Here is a 19,939-nt window from a genome sequence, read left to right on the forward strand (position 1 = left end):
AGGAATCGGACTCTACGCGCTGCGGCTCCGGGTTTGCTTTGGGGCCGGTCCTGGGGCTCGAACTCGGGGCCTGGGTGCCTGCTCTGCGCGGGGTTCACAGTGTGCGTAGGGCGGGCGCGGCTAGACGCCGGGCTGCGCTGACAGCGCGCGGTACTTGGTTCTCTGCTCGTCGATCTCCTGCTTCGTCTTCTTGATGCAGCTGAAGATCTCCTTGAACAGCGCCTTGTACTCGGGGGGCGAGCTGGGCGAGCCGGGGGTCGGGGAGCCGCCGCGGGGCTCCGGGGCGCGGGGCTCCGGCGGGGGGCTGGCGGCGGCCGCTTCCGGGCCCGGGGCCCTGGAGGTCTGCACGGCCTTGTGCGACAGCGAGTCCGGCTCGGGCTGGCACCTCCGGAGCAGCGCCTCGTACTTCTCCTTCAGAGCACTGTACTGCGAGTCCACCTCGTGCAGCAGGGAGACGCCGCGCCGCGTCACCGCCCGGGCGCGGCGGATGCAGGTCTGCTCGTGGCCGCTCACCAGGTCGGCGCCCGCCGCGCCGCTGAGGGTCGTCTCGCTGCTGCTGCGCTTGAGCGGCTTGCGGGGCGCCTCGGGGGCCCCCAGGAACAGCTCCTCCAGCAGGCTCTGGCTGGGCTCCTTGAGCGGCGCGAACAGGGCGTCGGGGACCAGCTTCTCGCCGCCGCTCGCCAGGCGGTGCTCGGCGCGCAGGCGCTGCCGCATCTCGGCCACCTCGGCCTCCAGCTCGAGCGCGCGTGCGCGGCAGGCGTCGGCGCCGCGCAGGCGCAGCTCCAGCTCGCGGTTCTCGGCCAGCACCAGGCCCAGCTCCTCCTCCAGCGCCGCGCGCCGCCGCCGCTCCGCGCCCAGCTGCGCCTGCAGCGCCGCCGCCGCCTTCTTCAGGTGCGCGTTCTCCTCCTCGTCCGGGCTCTGCTGGCTCTGCAGGGACGCGATCTTCTCGGCGAACACGTGGTCGTACACGAAGTGCCTGCGGGGAAGGGGGAGGGCGGGGGCGCCGTCATCCCAGCCGCGGCGGGAAAGTCCTCTCCAGTTAACCATGAAATGCGGCGAGCGGAGCTGTGGCTCAAGGGGCAGAGCCCAGAGCGGAAACCCCATCACCGCCACCGCCATCAACCAAAAAAAAGGCTGAAAATGGAGGTGTGCCTTCAGTGGAAGGGAGAGAAGGCTAGGCCCGCGTTCAGGCGCGGAGCTGTCACTCACACACGAAGACCCCCGCCCCCGCCCCCGCCCGTCCTGGGCCTTGAGCTCAGGGTCTGGGCACCGTCCCCAAGCTTCTCCAGGCTAGCACTCTAACCACCCGAGACCCAGCACCACGTCTAGCCTTTCCTGTGTATATGGAACTGAGGAATCGAACCCAGGGCTTCATGCATGCAAGGCGAGCACTCCCGCCGGGCCACGCTCCCAGCTCAGGCCGCGCGCTCTTACTGGCGGAGGTCGTACAGCTCCTTCAGACACGGGAAGGCGGGCTCTGCCCTCTCCTCCCTCGGCCTCTGCCTCTGGTCTTGGCTGGAGGTCTTCAGCTCCTCTACTTGGCCCTGGAGGTGATCGATGTTTGTTTGCAGGCATTCGATCGTTTCTGTCAGGCTGTGAGGAACAACACAAGCGGATCGGGGCTAGTCATATTAAATCAAGAGCAGAAGCAATGAGGACAGATTAGCTATAAGCCGCTCGTGACCGGGCTTTCCTACTTGGCAAAGGCTCCTATTTAATCTCCATTCTCTCAAGGTACTAACTTCAATCTCCACCTCCATGGACCCACGACCTCTGCAGCCAGGTTCAGGCCCAATGACACTAAGTTCCTTCCGTTGTACCCACTGAGGCTGGTGCCCTCGGGTCTGCAAAACCAACCTCAGGATCTTCTGCTGCGAGGCCTTGCTGTCAGCAACCAGCTTCTGATTGGTCTCCTCCAGGTCCCTCGCCGTGACGTCCAGCTGCTCGTATACCTTGGCGTGCTGTTCATTCATCTGCCGCAGAAGCTCTACCTGCTTGCTTAGATACTGTAAGACATGAGGGAAAGCTGTGAGGTGGCCAGGAAAGACGTCATCTTCTGCCTCTCCAACATCGGCCTGCTCCCAGCACAGTGGCATGTGCACCAACCCCAAAAGGCCAGGTTCAAAGCCAGCCCAGGCGGGAAAACTGGGAGGCTCCAACTAATCATGAAAAAGCATGATGCGGAGCAGTGGTTGAAGTGATAGAGTGAAAGCACTAAGAGATAGCACCCAGTCCTGAGTTCACAAGCCCCAGGATTCACATTCACACACACACACACACACACACACACACACACACACACACACAGGAAAAAGTTTTACTATAAGCCAACTGTGGTAGCACATGCCTATGATCCCAGTTCAAATGCTCAAGGCATTACATTCCTAAAGTGTCCACAAAGACAAAAATCACACAAAGAGAGCTTTACTGCACAGGCACTGATGACAAAAACTCAATCCCCAGAGGCTACGGTGAGCAGGATCCTCTAGTGAATCTTGCTCTTACCACTCAGAAAATTCCACAAGTTTGGGAGCTCAATGCTGGGAATCAGGACAAAGACCCAGGAAGCATGTAATTTTGAGGGTGTGTATGTGTCTTGAACTCAGGGCCTGGGGTGCTATTCCTGAGCTCTTTTGTTTACGGCTAGTACTCTACCACTTTAGCTACAGCTCTACTTTCCTCTGTGTGTGTGTGTGTGTGTGTGTGTGTGTATTTTTATGTTTTTTCCAGTCCTGGGGCTTGAACTCGGGGCCTGAGCACTGTCCTTGGACACTCTTTGCTGAAGGCTAGCACTTTGCCACTTGAACCACAGTGCCACTTCCAGCTTTTTCTGTGTATGTAGTTCCAGGGAATCGAACCCAGGGCTTTGTGCATGCTAAGCGAGCACACTACCACCAGGCCATGCTCCCAGCCCCTCAAATATATATTTTTATTCTTTGACATCAACTCGTTTCTTTTGAGAAAAGAACAAAATCACCACAGACTGGGCACAGTGGTAAATGCCTGGAATTCCAACTACAGGAGAGGTGGAGACTGGCTGGGCCAGGGTTCAGTGACAGGCTGAGAAGAAAGTAAGGCCTTACCTGAAAAATAACTAAAGCAAAAACATCTAGGGGGTATGGCTCAAGTGGTAGAGTACTTGTATAGCCAATGCAAGGCCTGGAGCTTAATCTTAGCCCAGCCAAAACAAAACCAGGATTCCCAATAAAATTATTTTCGATCTTCCTGGGCAAGGAGCTCAACAAGCCAGCCCTGATCAGCTTACAAAGCACACAACTCTAACCTCAACAGAAAAGAGATTTTTGGGTGTTGAGGGAGGGGATACTGAGGGGCCAGAGCACAATTCAACTCACCAGGGCAGGTTGAGAATGAGGTTTCAAGGGAGAGGGGGTAAAGTATGGAAATGTCACAGTGAAACCCCTCATGTTACAAATTTATGTCAACTAGAAAAGAAAAGCAGATGTGCCAGTGCCTCACGCCTGCCACCCTAGCTACTCGGGAGGCTGAGATTTGAGGATCGAAGTGCAAAGCCAGCCCAGGCAGGAAAATCTGTGAGACTTCTCGCCAATGAGCCACCAGGAAACTGCAAGTGGCACTGTGGCTCAAGTGGTAGAGAACTACTAGCCTTGAGCTACGAAGTTCAGGGACAGTGCTCAGGCCCTGAGTTCAAGGCCCAGGCCCAATACCCACCCCACACACAAATAAAATAAAACAAAACCAAAGTTAAACCAAAATACCTTTAACAGAAATAAGGACTGAAGTGGAGAGTTCCTGATTAATTTTACTTGAAAATATTCCTTTCCTCCCCTCAGTGAGGCGTGCTAGGCAGATGAAATATGGATGCAGGGGGAATTTTCCAGAACTCTAGAGGCGATAGAGGACTAACGCTGGTCTGCACCTGCGTGGCGGGATGCTAACACTATAAAGGTGTTTGAATCGCAGGTGTGTCGGGAGCTGTTTTGCCCTTGGATGTCCTTGGTTTTTTCCCCTACATCACTTGCTCCAGTAGAACACGTGTTGCTAGTCCCCACACCATGGGGTATCTGTCTTGGTGAGGTTTTGCTTTTGGTCAGACGTGGGGCTTGAACTCTGGGCCTGGGCACTGTCTCTGAGCTCTTTAGCTCAAAGCTCTACCACTTGAGCTACAGGGCTACTTCCGGTTTTCTAAAGGGTAAGTGGAGATAAGAGCCTCATGGACTTTCATGCCCGGGGTGGCTTTGAACTGCAATCCTGGGATCTCAGCCTCCTGAGAAGTTAGGATGACAGGGGTGAGCCACCGGCGCCCGGCAGAGTTTTGCCTTTTGAAGCAGAGCCCACTTGTTTACGCCCCTCCCTCCCCAGAAACCTGTCACGTGGCTCATTCTAAGCCTGCCCCGTGCTGTCTCCAGGGCAGTGGTAAGCTGCCCTGATGCCCCACTCTGCTCGGGCCACCTGAAAGCCATTCCCAATGCCAGCCAGGCCTCTGTGGACGGACACCCCCGCCACAGAGAAGAGACACGAGGCATGCGCATTACTGAGTCACTCGAACACACTTCCTAAAGTGTTATGGAACTCTGCACTCGCAGTGACAACGGGCCCTCTGTTTTGTTTGTTTTGTTATGTTCTCAGAGCAGGTCTGAGGATGCAGCGCACACTGGCTCCAAGGCACCACCTTCAGGCTGTGGAAATCAATATACAAGTGAACTCTTTTAAGACTCCACTAAAATACAAAAAAAAAGATCTATTTCAGAAAGTTCTCTTGTTTAAGATATGAACACTGTGATAAAAATACAATGAACATGGGGTGGGAAGTTTTGGCCTAGTGGTAGAGTGCTTGCCTAGCATGGACAAAGATCCAGGTTCAATTTCTTGGTACTACATACATAGAAAAGGCCAGAAGTGGTGCTGAGGCTCAAGTGGTAGCGCTCTAGCCTTGAGAAAGCTCAAGGACAGTGCTCAGGCCCTGAGCTCAAGCCCAGGACTGGCAAAAAAAAAAAAAAAATACAATGGACTCTTTTCAGAACTTGTGATGTTGTGGTCTTAGAGGACTTAGCTTTCCAGATAATCTGAAGAATAGCAGGGAGCCTGTTTCACCTTGCAGGAGTTATAATCTTATTATATTAAACCAAAACTAATTGTAAAAGCCTTTTCCAAGATCCACCAAGGGGCTGAACTTGGCTGCTGACTGGAAAAGCCACCGCTGTGTGAGCAAGCCCGGAGGAAAGGGCAGACGCAAGCTGGCCCTCTGGCTCGGCCTGAGTCAGACAGGCCGAGCAGTTTTCTTCTCTCTTAGCTCAGAATCTTTGGCAAACAGGTTCAAAGGAATCTGCCCTCTGTCCTGAGGAGGAAAAGGAAACAGTTCAAACCTAACAGTGGGGGCAGAAGAGGGGTGTGAGGCAGCAGAAACACAGAAATGCTGATGGCATGGCAAGATATCGAAGTCTAGAACTTCAGCAGCGTTCTGTGTAGAATCCCAGCTACTCGGGAGAGAAATAGGAAGATGGAGGCTCAAAGAAACCCAGGTAAAAGGTAGTTTGATCCTATCTCAATAAACTAGCTGGGTTAATGGCATATGCCTCTGGTCCTCGCCATTTAGATGGAGTGTATAAATCTAGGTCTGAGGGAAGCTGACCAAAGGCTCAAGACCCTTTTTGAAAAACAAACTAAAACTTGAACTGAGGATCTGGCTCAAGTAGCAGGGCAACTGCCTAGCAAGCAGGACGCACTTAGTTCAACCTCTAGTCCTCAGAGGACTAGGGGAGGGGAGGAGATGAAATTTGGATTATCTTTACAACAAGAATTAAAAAACCCCAAATCGTCTGAACTCAGAATCAACATGAACTCCACAACAGTGAAAAAACTTTTCCTATACACTTTGAAAGAAAACATCTCTTTCCCCTGATTAAAGTAATATTATTTTTCCTGTAGGAAATCTTAGGGGCAGGGGAACATGACTATGAAAATAAAAGTCACTTGCAAGGGGTTGGGGGAGAGAAATGGGGACAAAAAACATGAGACGGGGTATCAATCCATGTGTGAGAAGTAATACACCTACTACCTGATGAATGTAACTGTAACCCCTCCATAAATTATCCCAACAATTAAAAAAAAGAATTGTTATCATAAAATAAATATAATTTGGGGGGAAAAAAATAAAAGCCACTTCTAATCCCAATCACACATGGAAATTCTTCCAGCTATTTGCCAATAAAATTGAGGGCTTGTGCCTAAAACTCCTAACTCATACACCAGTGCTCCAGAAAAATCTCCAGGGGAAAAAGCCCACCATTGAGGAGTAGTTGGAAGAGTTTTGTAAACTCTCTATCCAATGTTTTCAACAAGTTTTTGGTGTGTTGTTGAGACAGGGTCTTACTATGGCTGGCCTCAAACTCAAGATCCTCCTCCTTCAGGTTCCTAAGGTTACAGGTGTGTGTCCCTGCACCCTGTGAGGGTCTGTCAATTACCTACTATGTCCAAAAAACCCAGGAATAAACGCTGCAGCAGCTCTCAAGGTTGTGATAGGGAGAAAGCAGATCAAGGAAGCGTTGAATGTTTTAGAATTCCCAGAAAGTTCCTTCAGGAAGTCTTGTGTAACCTGGAGTGCAACAGGAAACCTGGAGGGACAAAGACCCTGCCAGGTTAGCAGTCTGGAGTTGCAGCCTCTAACTCAGGCAAGACAGTCTCGGGGCTCAGGACTGCCCACTCCCAGCCTGGGCTCCAGATCATACATACATACATACATATATATATATATATATAATTGTAATTAATAGAAGGGTTACATTATATTCACCAGATAGAAGTGGGCTCCAGGTCTTATGATCTTATTCTGGATTCTTTTGTGGTTGGTTGGGGGGCTTGAAGTCAGGGACTGGGTGCTGTCCCTGAGCTCTTCAGCTCAAGGCTAGCCCTCTACCACTTTCAGCCACAGCACCACATCTTGTTTTCTGGTGGTTTGTTGGAGATAAGAGTCTCATGGATTGTCCTGCCCAGGCTAGCTCAATGATCCTCAGATCTCAGCCTCCTGAGTAGCTAGGAAGACAGGTGTGAGCCACCAGTTCCTAGCTTCTGACTCTGGATTCTTACAAACAAAACTCAAGATGAATAAATTAGCCTTGAATAAAAGACAGGAACAGGCTTCTCTGAAGCCAGGAGATGATTTCTTTCTTTCTTTTTTTTTTTTTTGCCAGTCCTGGGGCTTGACCTCAGAGCCTGAGCACTGTCCTTGGGCTTTCCTCAAGGCTAGTATTCTACCACCAGAGCTGCAGCACCACTTCCAGCTTTTATCTATGTATGTGGTACTGAGGAATCAAACCTGGGTCTTTGTGCATGCTAGGCAGGCACTCTACCACTAGGCCAAACTCCCAGCCTCAGATGATTACTTTCAGTGGGTTATTTCAGCTTTTCCTTTTCATGTGTGCTGGTCCTAGGGCTTAACTCAGACTCCACTCAAGACTGGGTGCTCTACCACTTGAGCCACAGCTCTACTCCAGCTTTTTGGTGGTTAATTGGAAACAAAAACCTCACAACACCTTCCTGCTTAGGCTGGCTCTGAACCTCAATCCTCAGAACTCAGCCTCCTAAGTAGCTAGGATTATAGGCATGAGCCACTGGTGCCCAGCTAGTTTTTTTTTTGTTTGTTTGTTTTTTCTGCTCAAAGCTAGGACATTACCACTTGAGCCACAGCCACTTCTGGCTATTTTGGTGACTAACTGGAGATCAGTCTCACCAACTTTCCTGCCTAGATTGGCTCTGAACCTCAATCTTCAGATCTCAACCTCCTGAGTAGCTAGGGTTTACAGGCATGAGCCATCAGTGTATTACTTTTAAAAGACGACAAATACCAGTAAGCATTCTAGAAAGTAAGTTTAGGGCTAGGGCATAGCTCAGTGACAGAACATGTACTTAGACTGTACATGTCCTTGATTAGCCATCAGCACCAAAAAATTAAAGTGTTCATATAAAACTTGTTTGTCTACAGGTCCAGGAGTTTGCCCTAGTGGTAGAGTGCTTATCTAGCATACCACATAAATATTCTTGGTATCACATACATAGAAAACGCTGGAAGTGGTGCTGTGGCTTAAATAGTAGAGCTCTAGTCTTGAGAAAGTCCAAGGAGAGGGCCCTGAGTTCAAGCCCCAGGCAGGACAAAAGAAAACCTCAAAAAACCTAAAAACAAAACAACAATAAAACTTGTAGAAGGACTGGGAATGTGGCTTAGTGGTAGCGTGCTTGCCTAGCATGCATGAAGTCCTGGATTCAATTCCTCAGGATTACATACACAGAAAATGCTACTCAAATGGTAAAGCACTAGCCTTGAGCAAAAGAAGTTCAGGGGCTGTGCCTGGGTCCTTAAGTTCAAGTCCCTAGCAAAAACAAAAATAAAAAACAAAAAACAAATTTAAAAAAACGTGTACGATTTCACTTATGTAAATGAAGTTCAAAGCAGGGTGTCGGTCTTGGCATGCAGGTGGGGGGGGGAGGGCAGTGGCTGGCTGAGCTGATAAATGTTATCTGGGTACTGGCTGCATGGGTGTTTACTTTGTAAAAATTTACCAACTGGACACTTAGCATGTACCTTTTTTGTATGTATGTTATGGCTGGTGGCTCACACCGGTGATCCTAGCTCCTTGGGACTGAAATTGAAGAGAATGGGTTCAAAGCCAGCCTAGGCAGGAAAAGTGGAGTGGTACTTAAGTGTTAGGGCACTAGCTGGAAGTACAAAAGCTCAGGGATAGTACCCAGGCCTGGAGTTCAAGTCCCAGGACTGGCACACACAAAGGAAGTTTTAAGCAAAGAAGAAAATAAAAATGAATCTACGGTCTATATGAAGAAAAGGACCTTTATAAAGTTTAAGAGGGGCTCTGAAGATGACAGCAATGGAGGTGTGTGACTTGAGGTCCCCTGTACACAGTGACTGTGACTCCTGCACAACGTTCTGTCCCAGGTTATTGGAGAGCCCAAAAATCCACACTGCACCAGTGTGAACAAGCTGGCAGTGAGGGGCGACTCAGGGGTCCCCTGACTAAACGGGTGCAGTCAGAGAAGCCACCATGCTTCATGTTGTAGCCCATGCCTACTGTTTTCTTTTGGGCCAGTCCTGGGGCTTGAACTCAGCACCAGGACACCATCTTTGAGCGTTGGTTCTCTACCACTTGAGCCACAGCGCTACTTTCGGCTTTTTGTGGTTATGTGGAGATAAGAGTCTCCTGAACTTTTCTGCCCAGGCTGGCTTTGTACCGTGATCCTCAGCTCTCAGCCTCCTGAGTAGCTAGGATTACAGGCCACCAGCGCCCCGCTAAAGGGCTACTTTGAACCCCAAGTGACATAAGACAGGCCTTGCAGTAGCAGCATACCATACCTGAGTACCCAGCCCTCTCTGCAAGAAGTAATTACCTCAATTTCCTGCAGCTGCTCCTGGTTGGTTGTGAACATCTGCTGCAGAGAATCCTCCAGCTCTGTGTTCCGATCCAGCAACGTCTTCCCAAGCTCGGCAGCAAGCTGGAGATCTAGCACAACACGTGACTGTTAGAATACCAGCAGCTCACATCACCAGCTCACTCAACTGAGTTCGAAGCACAGCCCAACACCGGGACCCAAGACGATATCCAAGCTCTACTTAAAAGGTGACTCAAGTGGAGCCACTGGCAGCTGAATACTCTTTCCTGTTCTTTTTTGTTGTTGTTTGTTTTTGCCAGTCCTGGGGCTTTGAACTCAGGGCCTAAGCACTGTTCTTGGGCTTTCTCAAGACCCAGGTTCGATTCCTCGGTACCACATACATAGAAAAATGCCGGAAGTGGTGCTGAGGCTCAAGTGGTAGAGCTGTAGCCTTGAGAAAGTCCAAGGACAGTGCTCAGGCCCTGAGCTCAAGCCCAGGACTGGCAAAAAAAAAAAAAAAAAAAGAATCTTCCAGAAATCTCTGAAGTTTAGAGAATGAGCCTGGCTAATGGGAATGCAAGCGTATTGGCACCAACACCCACTTCAGATGCCTCCGGAGAAATCCCAGGGATGATGAAAAGTCAATGTTGTAATAACCTGGCAGGGATATCACAAATGTCATAAATATTTTTTATAAACTTGTGAAGACAAGCTATCACTACATGATTTTAGTCTCTTTTCTTTTTTTTGTTATTGTTATGGGGCTTGAACTCTGGGCCTGGACACTGTCTTGAGCTCTTCAGCTCAAGTCTACTGCCCTACCCCTTTACCCTTGGCCTGTGCATTGTCCCTGAGCTCTTCAGCTCAGGGACATTTCTAGTTTTCTGGTGGTTAATTGGAGATAAGAGTCTCATGGACTTTAATGCCTGGGCTGGCTTTGAACCGTGATACTCAGATCTCAGCCTCCTGAGTAGCTAGGATTATAGGTGTGAGCTACCTCGCCCAACTTTTAGTCTTTTTTTTTGGGGGGGGGGGTCAGTCCTGGGGCCTGAACTCAGGGCCTGGGCACTGTTCTTGGACACTTTTTGCTCAAGGCTAGCACTCTGCCACTTGTGCCACAGCACCACTTCTTTTTCTGTGTATGTGGTTCTGGGGAATTGAACATAGGGATTCATGCATGCTGGGGGAGCTAGGCCATACTCCTGGCCCTTTCAGTCCATTTTTAAAGGCCAACCAACAAGGTTTAACACCTAACCAGATGGTAAAATTTAACCTTGAGTGACAGAAAAGCAGAAAGTGTTACCTAGCAACGTTTAGCCAAGTGGACCAGCTCTCCTCTACTTGGTCAGCTTTCACTCATTAGGAAACAAAGAGACAAAGTTCATCATCTTCCATTTGTTTCTTTTATATCACATACATCTGTCTGTCCATCAAAGTAGACAGGTAAGATGGATATAAAAATACATGTACGTTTTTTCTTTTTTTGAGATATTTGTTAAGTCTTCTTTAAAAAAGAAAAAGGGGGTCCAAGGAATTTAGTCTATTGGTAGAGTGCTTGCCAAGCATGCATGAAGACCCAGGTTCGATTCCTTGGTATCACATATATTGAAAAACTCAAGCACATTGCTCATGCCCTGAGCCTGAGCCCAGGACTGGAAAAAAAAGAAAAGAAAGCAGGCCAGGAGTTTGGGATAGTGGTAGAGTGCTTACCTAGCATGCATGAAGACCTGGGTTCAATTCTTCAGTACTACGTACATAGAAAAAAATCCAGAAATGGTGCTTTGGCTAAAGTGGCAGAGTGCTAGCCTTGAGGAAAAGCCCAAAGACAGTGCTCAGGCCCTGAGTTCAAGCCACAGGACTGGCCAAAAAAAAAAAAAATTGGGGGTGGGAGTGGGGGTGTGGGGCAGAGTATAAGAGCATGGCCTAGTGGTAGAGTGCTTGCCTAGCATGCACAAAGCCCTGGATTCAATTCCCCAGTACTATATACACAGAAAAGGCCGGAAGTGCTGCTATGGTTCAAGTGGTAGAGAGCACTAGTCTTGAGAAAACTCAAGGACAATGCCCAGACCCTGAGTTCAAGCTCCAAGACTGGCAAAAAAAAAAAAAAAAGACAAGGTCTTGTGAAATATATATATAGATATATATTTTTTTGACCTTAAAAACCCCTTGTCTTATCCTTCCCAGCAGCTGAAGTTACAGGTATAAACTATTACACGTGGCTCACTCACATTCACTTAGATATTACACCAGGTACTGTAGCTTATGTTTATAATTCTAATGACTCAGGAGGCTGAGATCTGAGGATCACAGTTCAAAGCCAGCCCAGGCAGGAAAGTCTGTGATGCTTAGCTCCAAATAACCACCAGAAAACTGGAATTAAAGCTGTAACTCTAAGTGGTAGAGCACTAGCCTTAAGCAAAAAGAACTCAGGGACAGAGCCCAAGACCGGCAAAAAAAAAAAAAATTCACAACATTTTGAATAATGATATCGGTATGGGTTCAATACTAACAATATTAAGACAGCATGTTTTGGGGGCTGGGAGTTTGGCCTAGTGGTTAAAGTGCTTGCCTAGCAAGCACAAAGACCCAGGTTCAATTCCTCAGTACCACATACAAAGAAAAAAGCCAGAAGTGGTGCTGAGGCTCAAGTGGTAGAGCTCTAGCCTTGAGAAAGTCCAAGGACAGGGCTCAGGCCCTGAGCTCAAGCCCAGGACTGGCAAAAACAAATAAACAAACAAAATAACCCCCCAAAACAACAACAACAACAAAAACATTATCTTTTTTAAGTACATGATTTTAAACTACATGATCGCTGCTTTATTAATATACAGCTAACAAGTCAATCAAATTCCATTTTGTATTCAAAACATGAGTACAAATCCAAAGCATTAGAGACAATACTATTTATCCATACCATCCATCCATCTATCCATCTTATCTATCTATCTGTCTGTCTGTCTGTCTATCTCTCTGAGCAGGTACTGGGACTTGAACTCAGGTCCTTGGACTCTGATAGCCTTTTCCTTGCAAGGCCAGCACTCTAGCACTTGAGTCAGGTCTGTAGTCCTTAATCTTTCCATCTTTATAAGCCATTTAGCCTCACTTTGTAGATGAGAGGACCTGAAGCACAGAGAGCTGCTGAACAGCGAGACCGAAACTACACGGTTGAGTCACAGGCAAGACAGAAACTCCTGGGGCCACAGGTTCCAAGTCTCCCTCATCACGATCTGGCTGTCCACACGTGCGTGCTTGGGAGGCACCTGGACCAGATGCCCACACACCTGCTTTATTCCCAGTAGAGGACACAAAGTTCTCTACCTGAGGTACTTAGCCTTGCAGTGATGAGACGCTACAGTCCCATTAGTTGGCTGTTTAGAGGTGGCACTGCCCCCGCATGCACACGCAATCCAGGCAAGGTTTGCGTCTCCCACTCACTAGTGAGAGAGTGAGGTGTTATGGGTGAAGATGACAGCATTATTTTTGCATTCATAGAGTACACAATGTATATGCAGGAATCTACTTGGAAACTTCCGTGCTACTTTGAAGACAGAGCAATACTGATTATAGATGCATAAAAGCATTGCCTGTGCTTAAGGTTTTCTTTCTGGTCATTTCTATATTGGAAATGGTTGGTTTTTTTTTTTTTCTTTCTGTGTATGTCAGTCCTAGGACTTGAACTCAGGGCCTGGGCACTGTCCCTAAGCTTTTGTGCTCTACCACTAGAGGCACAGTTCCACTTCTGGCTTTTGGTGCTTAACTGGAGATAAGATCCTCACAAGCTTTCCTGCTGGGGCTCTTTTTCCAACTAAGATCCTCGGATCTCAGCCTCCTGAGTAGCTAGGATTACAGGCTTGAGCTACTAATGCCTGGAAAAACTTGTTTCTTATTTACTGGTTTGTTTAGTGGCTTGGGGGATTCAACTCGGGGCGTTGAGCTACTACTTGAGTCACACTAGCAGTGAGATCATGAGCTGATAGATACCTCTTCGGCTGGCTTGAGGTCACCCTCCAACACTTTCAACCAACCATCGAACTGCTTATGCTGCTCAAAAGCAGACTGGCCATCTCTGCTGCTTCTGCAATGCAGAGAGGAGGGGCCAAGTGGGCGCTGCTCCAGCAGAGTGAATAGAAAAGAACTTGACACTTATCCTTATGTCCATCCATCCTCCTTTCCAGTTCAATCAGGCCCCACCTGGCTACGGAACCGGATCTCAAAAGGCTCCTGCATATTTCATCAGATGTTTAGAATTCTAGCAAGTCAAGTCTCAACTACAAGAAAGGGCCTGTGAAGTTACACTGTATAATAGGATATGACTTCATCTGTTAGTTTAAGGACTACGGACTGTTTTGAGGCTTTAAAAAAAGAAAAGTATTTCCTGTTGTGTAGCATCTGGCTTCCATAACCAAAAAGAGCCGAAAGCTGGCACTAAGCCAACAAGGTTTTCTACATAATTAGTAAAGGGAAGAGGAGAAGGCTGAATGTCCTTTGTATTTTCTAATTAACGCACAAAAGAAAAGGAAAATGATAGTTTGAAGGTCTGGCACAGCTGTTCTCTATTTGACAGTAAGAATTTTCATTCAGTTGTCTTTTCTAAATCTTATTAAACTGACCTAGTTTAGGAGACATTAAAAATATCGATTTTTGGGCACCGGTGGCTCGCACTTGTAATCCTAGTTACTCAGGAGGCTAAAATCTAAGGATCTCAGGATTTTGGCTGTTTAAAGTTATCCAAAGCAGAGAAAATCCCTGAGACTCATCTCCAATTAGTCAGCAAAAAGAGCTGCAGGTGGAAATATGGCTCAAGTGGTAGAGTGCCAGCCTTGAGTGAAAAAACTAAGGCCCCCAGTTCAAGTCCCAGAAGGGTACGTACGTATGTGTGTAAACACACACATGCGCGCACACACTATGGATTTATCACAGGCCTGAGAACTGGAGGTCAGTATCCTCATATGTCAGATGTATTCTTCCATTCATCAATCTTCGCGTGTATGTATGTTCTTCAAACATGCCAGGTAAGCTCTGAACTACAATCCTTAGCTGTAATATTTTAACAATGTAAACTGTTAGTTTTAAAAAGATATTCACTGAGTCTTATGCCTTAGGTAAGCATAATAGCAGTAGCAGCTGAGTGATTTTCTAAAAGAAAGTTTAAAAAGCTTAAAATTCCACGGCTATTATCTTCTTATTTTCCTTCAGCTTCTTAAGAAAACTCCAGGGACAGTGTAAGCGGTAATTCAATAACAGCAAGGCTGAAAGCTTTTCCTATTACAAAGTCAAATGCGTCATTTGTGACGCTTCTGTTTCACTCGTTGCCAAGGTTACTATGATTGGAAAGCAAAAAAAAAAAAATCTGAATATAAACATTACAAAAAATAAGTGTCAGTTTTGTTTTGGTCCTGGGGCTTGAACTCAGGACCTCGTTGCTATTCCTTGAGCCACGGCTCTACTTTTGGCTTCTTGCTGGTTCATTGGTGATAAGCATCTCAGAGATTTTCCTGCCTGGGCTGGCTTCGAACTGTGATCCTCAGATCTTCTAAAGTAGCTTGGATTCCAGGTGTGAGTCACTGGTGCCCGGCATGCAGTCAGTTTGAATACCTCTCCATACAGTGATTCGGCAAATTTAGGCACAGCCAAAAAAAGATATGAAGATGTTTGAAGTGAAATGTTACGATTTTGAAGATTTCATCTGTGAATTCATATACCTGAAACTCAAATCCTTATTCTGAGATTGCAATGCTCACAAAATGACAATTACAATAGTACCTGTCCTAAAAGAAAATGCAGTCTCTGAAGATGATCCATTTTGTTCTCAGGGACACATTTCAAAGCAAACGCAGCATTGCCCACACAGAGGACTCTGCTGCTCCAGAGAAGAACCTATCAGCTGTGAGTGACTCTGACCATTCCCACCTTGCTCTGAAGGCAAAGAAAGGGCTTCCCCCACTGCCTTCATACCAGGGAGAAATGGGACAGCGGAACCTGCCAAAGCTTAGAATGGTCCAGCAATTTTGATTTTTAACAAGAATGCCCTTCCAAGGTTTGACACAAAGACAAATCTATTTAGATAACAGGGTATATTGCTAAGAAAAAAAACCACAGCAGCTGTAAGACTTTGTGAAAGGGATCTTTTAAGGTTGTTTTAAGAAGCCCGATCTGTTGTGGATGGCACACATGTTTAAGCCCAGTGCAGCTGAGGCAGAAAGATCCTGCCTCATGTTTTAAGCATCTTCCTACAAACAAGCTTCCCTCATTAGCAGTGAAAATGGTCAAAACACAAGCCAACAAAACAGACTACACATGGATGAAAATTCCAGTCAAGCTGGGAATGTGGCTTGGTGGTAGAGCACTCTCCTAGCATGCATGAAATCCTACGTTCCATTCCTCAGTACCACATACACAGAAAGAGCTGGAAGTGGTGCTGTGGCTCAAATGGTAGGGTGCTAGCCTTGAGCACAGAGACTCAGGGACAGTGCCCAGACCTTGAGTTCAGCCCCAGGACAAGGAAGGGGAGGAAAGGGGAGGGGAGGGGAGGGGAGGGGAGGGGAGGGGAGGGATTCCAGTACACCTGCTAATCTGTCAACATGAAAGGACAGATCTGCAGCCAGTTAGTAATATCCACTGCAGACCTCCAAAGTGCCAGGTACTGCAGTGGGCACATAGCAAAAAGGGGCATGAGGCTTCTCAGGTGGACAGATTCCTAAAACTCCTAGCCCATGAGACAGGAGTCCTAGCTGCCTATCCCATCCTGTGGCTGGCCAGGCACTGTGGTCCCTAGATGAACAACTGGCTTATAGGAGTTAACATATCCTTGAAAAATGAATAAGCTTTAAAATCTGTTAAGAGGTTTAGCTTCAGGAGCAACGAGTATCTGAGGGAGACAAGGCTTGCCGAGCATGCGCACTCGCTCGTGTCAAACCTTGGGACAGTGTTTATTTCCTTAACAAACTGGGGAAAAGATGCTCCTTTCTCTATGCCGCCACTGTCATTCTTTGAGGAGCATATTCACAAGCTTTCCCCCCCACCCTGTTTTCTTTTCTTTTCCCTCCCTCCTTTCTTTCTTCCCCTCCCTCTGTCAGTTGTGGGCCTTGAACTCAGGGCCCGTGTGCTGTCCCCGAGACTCCTTGTGCTCAAGGCTAATGCTCTACTACTTTAGCCACCATGCCACTTCCAGTTTTTAAATGGTTAACTGAAGATAAGTTTCACCAAGACTTTCCTACCTGAGCTAGCTTCGAACCGCAGTCCTTAGATCTCAGCCTGAGTAAGATAACAGATATGAGCCACTGGCATCTGGCTCTTTTTCTTTCTGTCCTGAGGCTTGCTAGGGCTTTGTACTCTCACTTGGCTTTTTTTTTTTTTTACTCAAGGCTGGTGCTCTGCCACTTGAGCCACACCTCTGCTTCCAGCTTTTTGCTGGTTAATTGGAGATAGAGTCTCATGAACTGTTCTACCCTAGCTGGCTTAGAACCTAGATTCCCCAGATCTCAGCCTTGTAAATAGCTGTGACTGTGGGAGTGAGGCACCAGCACAGGCTTTTCACAAGCTTTCACAAGAGTGGAACTTCCTATCTACTAAGTCAAAGTCTCCCTTCCACCTCACTGTTGGTTGCAATATAAAGGGTTCTGGCAAAGTCCATTATGATAATGGATAATGGGTTGCAAACTCCAGTTACACACTGGCAGTAAAGAGGTTCAGAAGTTCACTAATATTTTTTCAACCTCCAGATCTGATGACTCCCCTTTGATCAGAGGTGAAGAATTCCACATGTAACCCCAACTGAACTGTCATGGTTGTGCCTGATAAGGGGAGGGGCCGTGGGTAGAGAAACCCCATGCATTGCAGCACCTGAAGGAAGAGAGCCATGAACACTATAATCTTGCATGAGTGCTTCAGTTCAAAAAATACTTAAACAGAGCTCCTATTAGGATAAGTATTATATGCTAAATGTGGAAGATCAGAACAAAAAGGTTAAAGATTTTGTATGCTTCTTTAATACAGGTGAGAAATGGATCCAATCTCGATGATAGAAATTGCTTTTACGAAAGCAAATGTTGCAAATTGAGGGTGTTTCATTAGTCCTGAATTAAGTATCAAAGTAGGTCATCAATGCTTCTGGGGACAAGGCTAAAGTATGCCTGTTGGAATTTATGACAAAGAGGAAGACTGCACACTGCCTGCCCTATGTTGAACTGACAGAACCGGCGTCACCTTCTCCCTGACAGAGGGGCTTGTCATTTGTTTTTGTCTTTTCAAGTATGAGTCAGTCACTCCAGCCCACATTTTTTTTTCTTTCTGCCAAGTTCAAGCATAGCACGAATAAACACTGAGCTAGATGACTGAACAGTGAACTAAATGAGATGGTACTTTCCACTGCAAGTTCATACTGTAAATAAAACCGATGCTCACAGAAAAGTTCAAGCAGAAGACCCCTAAAAAATGTGCCTGAGGATTGAGTACCAAGACAGCTCTAGACTCAGAAGTGAAATGTTAGCTCCTGGAACAATACCTACTTCTACCAAGAATAATTGTTGGATTGTCTAACTGTCATCTGTAATACTTATTGGGAGAGAGGGGTATTAAATGGGCATCTGTGGTATGAATTTGTGTGCGGCACATGGGGAGGGAGGGGTTTCCACAAATTCCCTCTAGATAATATGTCAAGGGGAGGAAGGAGGGTACTGGCTCCTGACTCAGAGCTGGAAGACACCAAAAGCACATCAAAGTAGGCTGATGTGTGTCCAGGTGCACATGCACCAGTACTAGGGCTTGAACCTGGAGACTTGCACGCCTTGCTTGGCTTTTGATCCACAGGGTCTCTTGGATTTGTCCACCTGGACTGGCTTCCAGCTTGACCTTCAGATCTCAACTTCCTGAGTAGCTAGGCTTTACAGATGCCCAGCTCAGGCTAATTTTAAGTGGTTGAGTCAGAGATGCCAAATTAAAGGAGGTGCCCTTAAATCATTTCATTTGCCCTCTGGTGAAGTAATGCACAGCGATGAAAAGACAAGTTTAACATTCCACTGAAAATGCAGGCCGCTGGGATGGTCAGAAAGAGAAAAGGGGAGTGAACAGAGCCCACAGCTCCCCCGTTCTTGGAGTGTGGGGCCAAGAACACTTGATCCCCACATTTGTTTTAAGCCGGCAGCTTAGTCATTGAGTCTCCACGTTCTTCCTCTGGGAAATGGGACAACCAAAGTTACTTTTCCCTAGAGTGGCCGGTGTAGATCAAGGAAGACCCTGTAGGACGCCCTACAACCACCCCGACTACTCCCATCAAACCACACTGGAGTGCCAAGCGGGGGCACCCGCCTTACCTCTGCCGTGGCATCTGGAGAGGGTATACGGGTTCACCCCCTCTCTGCCTCCCGAGGCGCGCGGCGGGGCTTCAATGGACTCAATCTCAGAAGAGGGGACTGAAAGCAGGGCCCTGAGCACGCTCGCCCGGGGGTGGCGGGCGCATTTGCGGTGGTTCGGGATGCAGCTTGAAGGCGCATTAGCGCTGGTTTAGGGGTGAATGCGGTGGTTTTGGGGTGCAGCTTGAAGGCGCATTCATGACAGTCCAGGGTGAATGCGGTGGCTTGGGGTGCAGCCCGGAGGCGCATTAGCGACCGTCTGGGGGTGGATGCAGAGGTCCGGGGTGCAGTCTGGAGGCGCACCGGCGAGGTTGCGGGTGCGGCCCCGCCTCCCGGTGGGCGCGCTCCGGTCCCCGCACCGCGCACCCGGACGCCGCGGATAAACGCGGCCGCCCGGCCCCCCGCCCTCCGCGGGCGCCGGCGCCTCACCTTGCTGGAGGTCCCGGTGGTCGTACCACGGCTCGTCCTCCTTCATCTCGAACTCCTCCACCAAGTGGTCCGCCAGCATCCCGGCGGGCTCCACGGGGGCAGCGGCTGCCGCCGCCGCCACCACCTCAGTCGCCGCCGCCTCAGCCGCCGCCCCGGGCCGAGTCCCGGCCCCGCCGCCTTCGGCCAGAGCCGCCCTCGGGCGGGGCGCCTCGCCCGCCCGGCCGCCCCGCTCCGCCGCTGCCGCCGGTGGAGGCTTCCCGCCTCGCCGCAGCGCCGACTGCGCGAGGAGCCCCGAGCCGGCGCCCCTCCGGCGCCCCACCGGCGCCCCGGAGCCGGCTCCCCTCGCCGCAGCCTGGCCCCAACGTGGCACTTTGGCAGAACCCTCCCCGACCGGGGCTGAGATTCAAACCCCCGGCGACGCCTCGACCAATCGCGAGCGGGCCGCTCCATGACCGGCAGCGATCTTGTCCAATCGTGTCTCATCTCAGACCCGCGGCTCCGGAGCCATTAGCCAATGGAAGCTCGGAAGGAAACAAAGAAGGCGGGGAAAGAGGGAAGGGGTGCGGTCAAGCGCCCGCCCCTTCTGTCGGGCGGGTTTCTTTTCCCTGTGAGTTTGGGGTTCCCACGTGAGGGAGCGGCGGTCGCTTCCCACCCCCCCCCCCCCCCGCCCCGGCCGCCCGGCCCGTCGACGGAACTTCCCGGAGCGGAGAGGTTGAGGGTAACACAAGGGGTGGGCTTCGAACCTGGGTTCTCAGATCTCAGCCTCCCGAGTTCAAGCCCGAGGGCTGGCGGGGGCGCGCATG

At 49.0% G+C, this 19,939-nt stretch overlaps 1 protein-coding gene across 1 annotated transcript; it reads right to left on the minus strand.

Moving 5' to 3' along the window:
* Window positions 1-117: 117 nt before the first annotated feature.
* Cdr2 (cerebellar degeneration related protein 2) lies at window positions 118-19,554 on the minus strand. Its single transcript, XM_090357830.1, has 5 exons — window positions 19,137-19,554; window positions 9,376-9,488; window positions 1,858-2,006; window positions 1,435-1,593; window positions 118-976 (listed from the first exon to the last, which is right to left on the minus strand). Exons 1-5 carry the CDS (start codon window positions 19,213-19,215, stop codon window positions 121-123), a joined length of 1,356 nt encoding a protein of 451 aa, XP_090213956.1. The 5' UTR covers window positions 19,216-19,554; the 3' UTR covers window positions 118-120.
* Window positions 19,555-19,939: the final 385 nt, after the last annotated feature.

The sequence above is a fragment of the Megascapheus bottae genome, chromosome 25, assembly GCF_031878675.1.
Source record: "Megascapheus bottae isolate mThoBot1 chromosome 25, mThoBot2.hap1, whole genome shotgun sequence".
NCBI lineage: Eukaryota > Metazoa > Chordata > Mammalia > Rodentia > Geomyidae > Megascapheus > Megascapheus bottae.

Bases quoted from the DNA above. Each gene is read 5' to 3' on its own strand.
- Cdr2 (XM_090357830.1), bottom strand. From the start codon at position 19,215: ATGCTGGCGGACCACTTGGTGGAGGAGTTCGAGATGAAGGAGGACGAG. The intron at 1,594-1,857 runs GTTGGTTTTGCA...TGTTCCTCACAG, and splicing joins TCGCAGCAGAAGATCCTGAG to CCTGACAGAAACGATCGAAT. The intron at 977-1,434 runs GTAAGAGCGCGC...CCTTCCCCGCAG, and splicing joins GAGCTGTACGACCTCCGCCA to GCACTTCGTGTACGACCACG.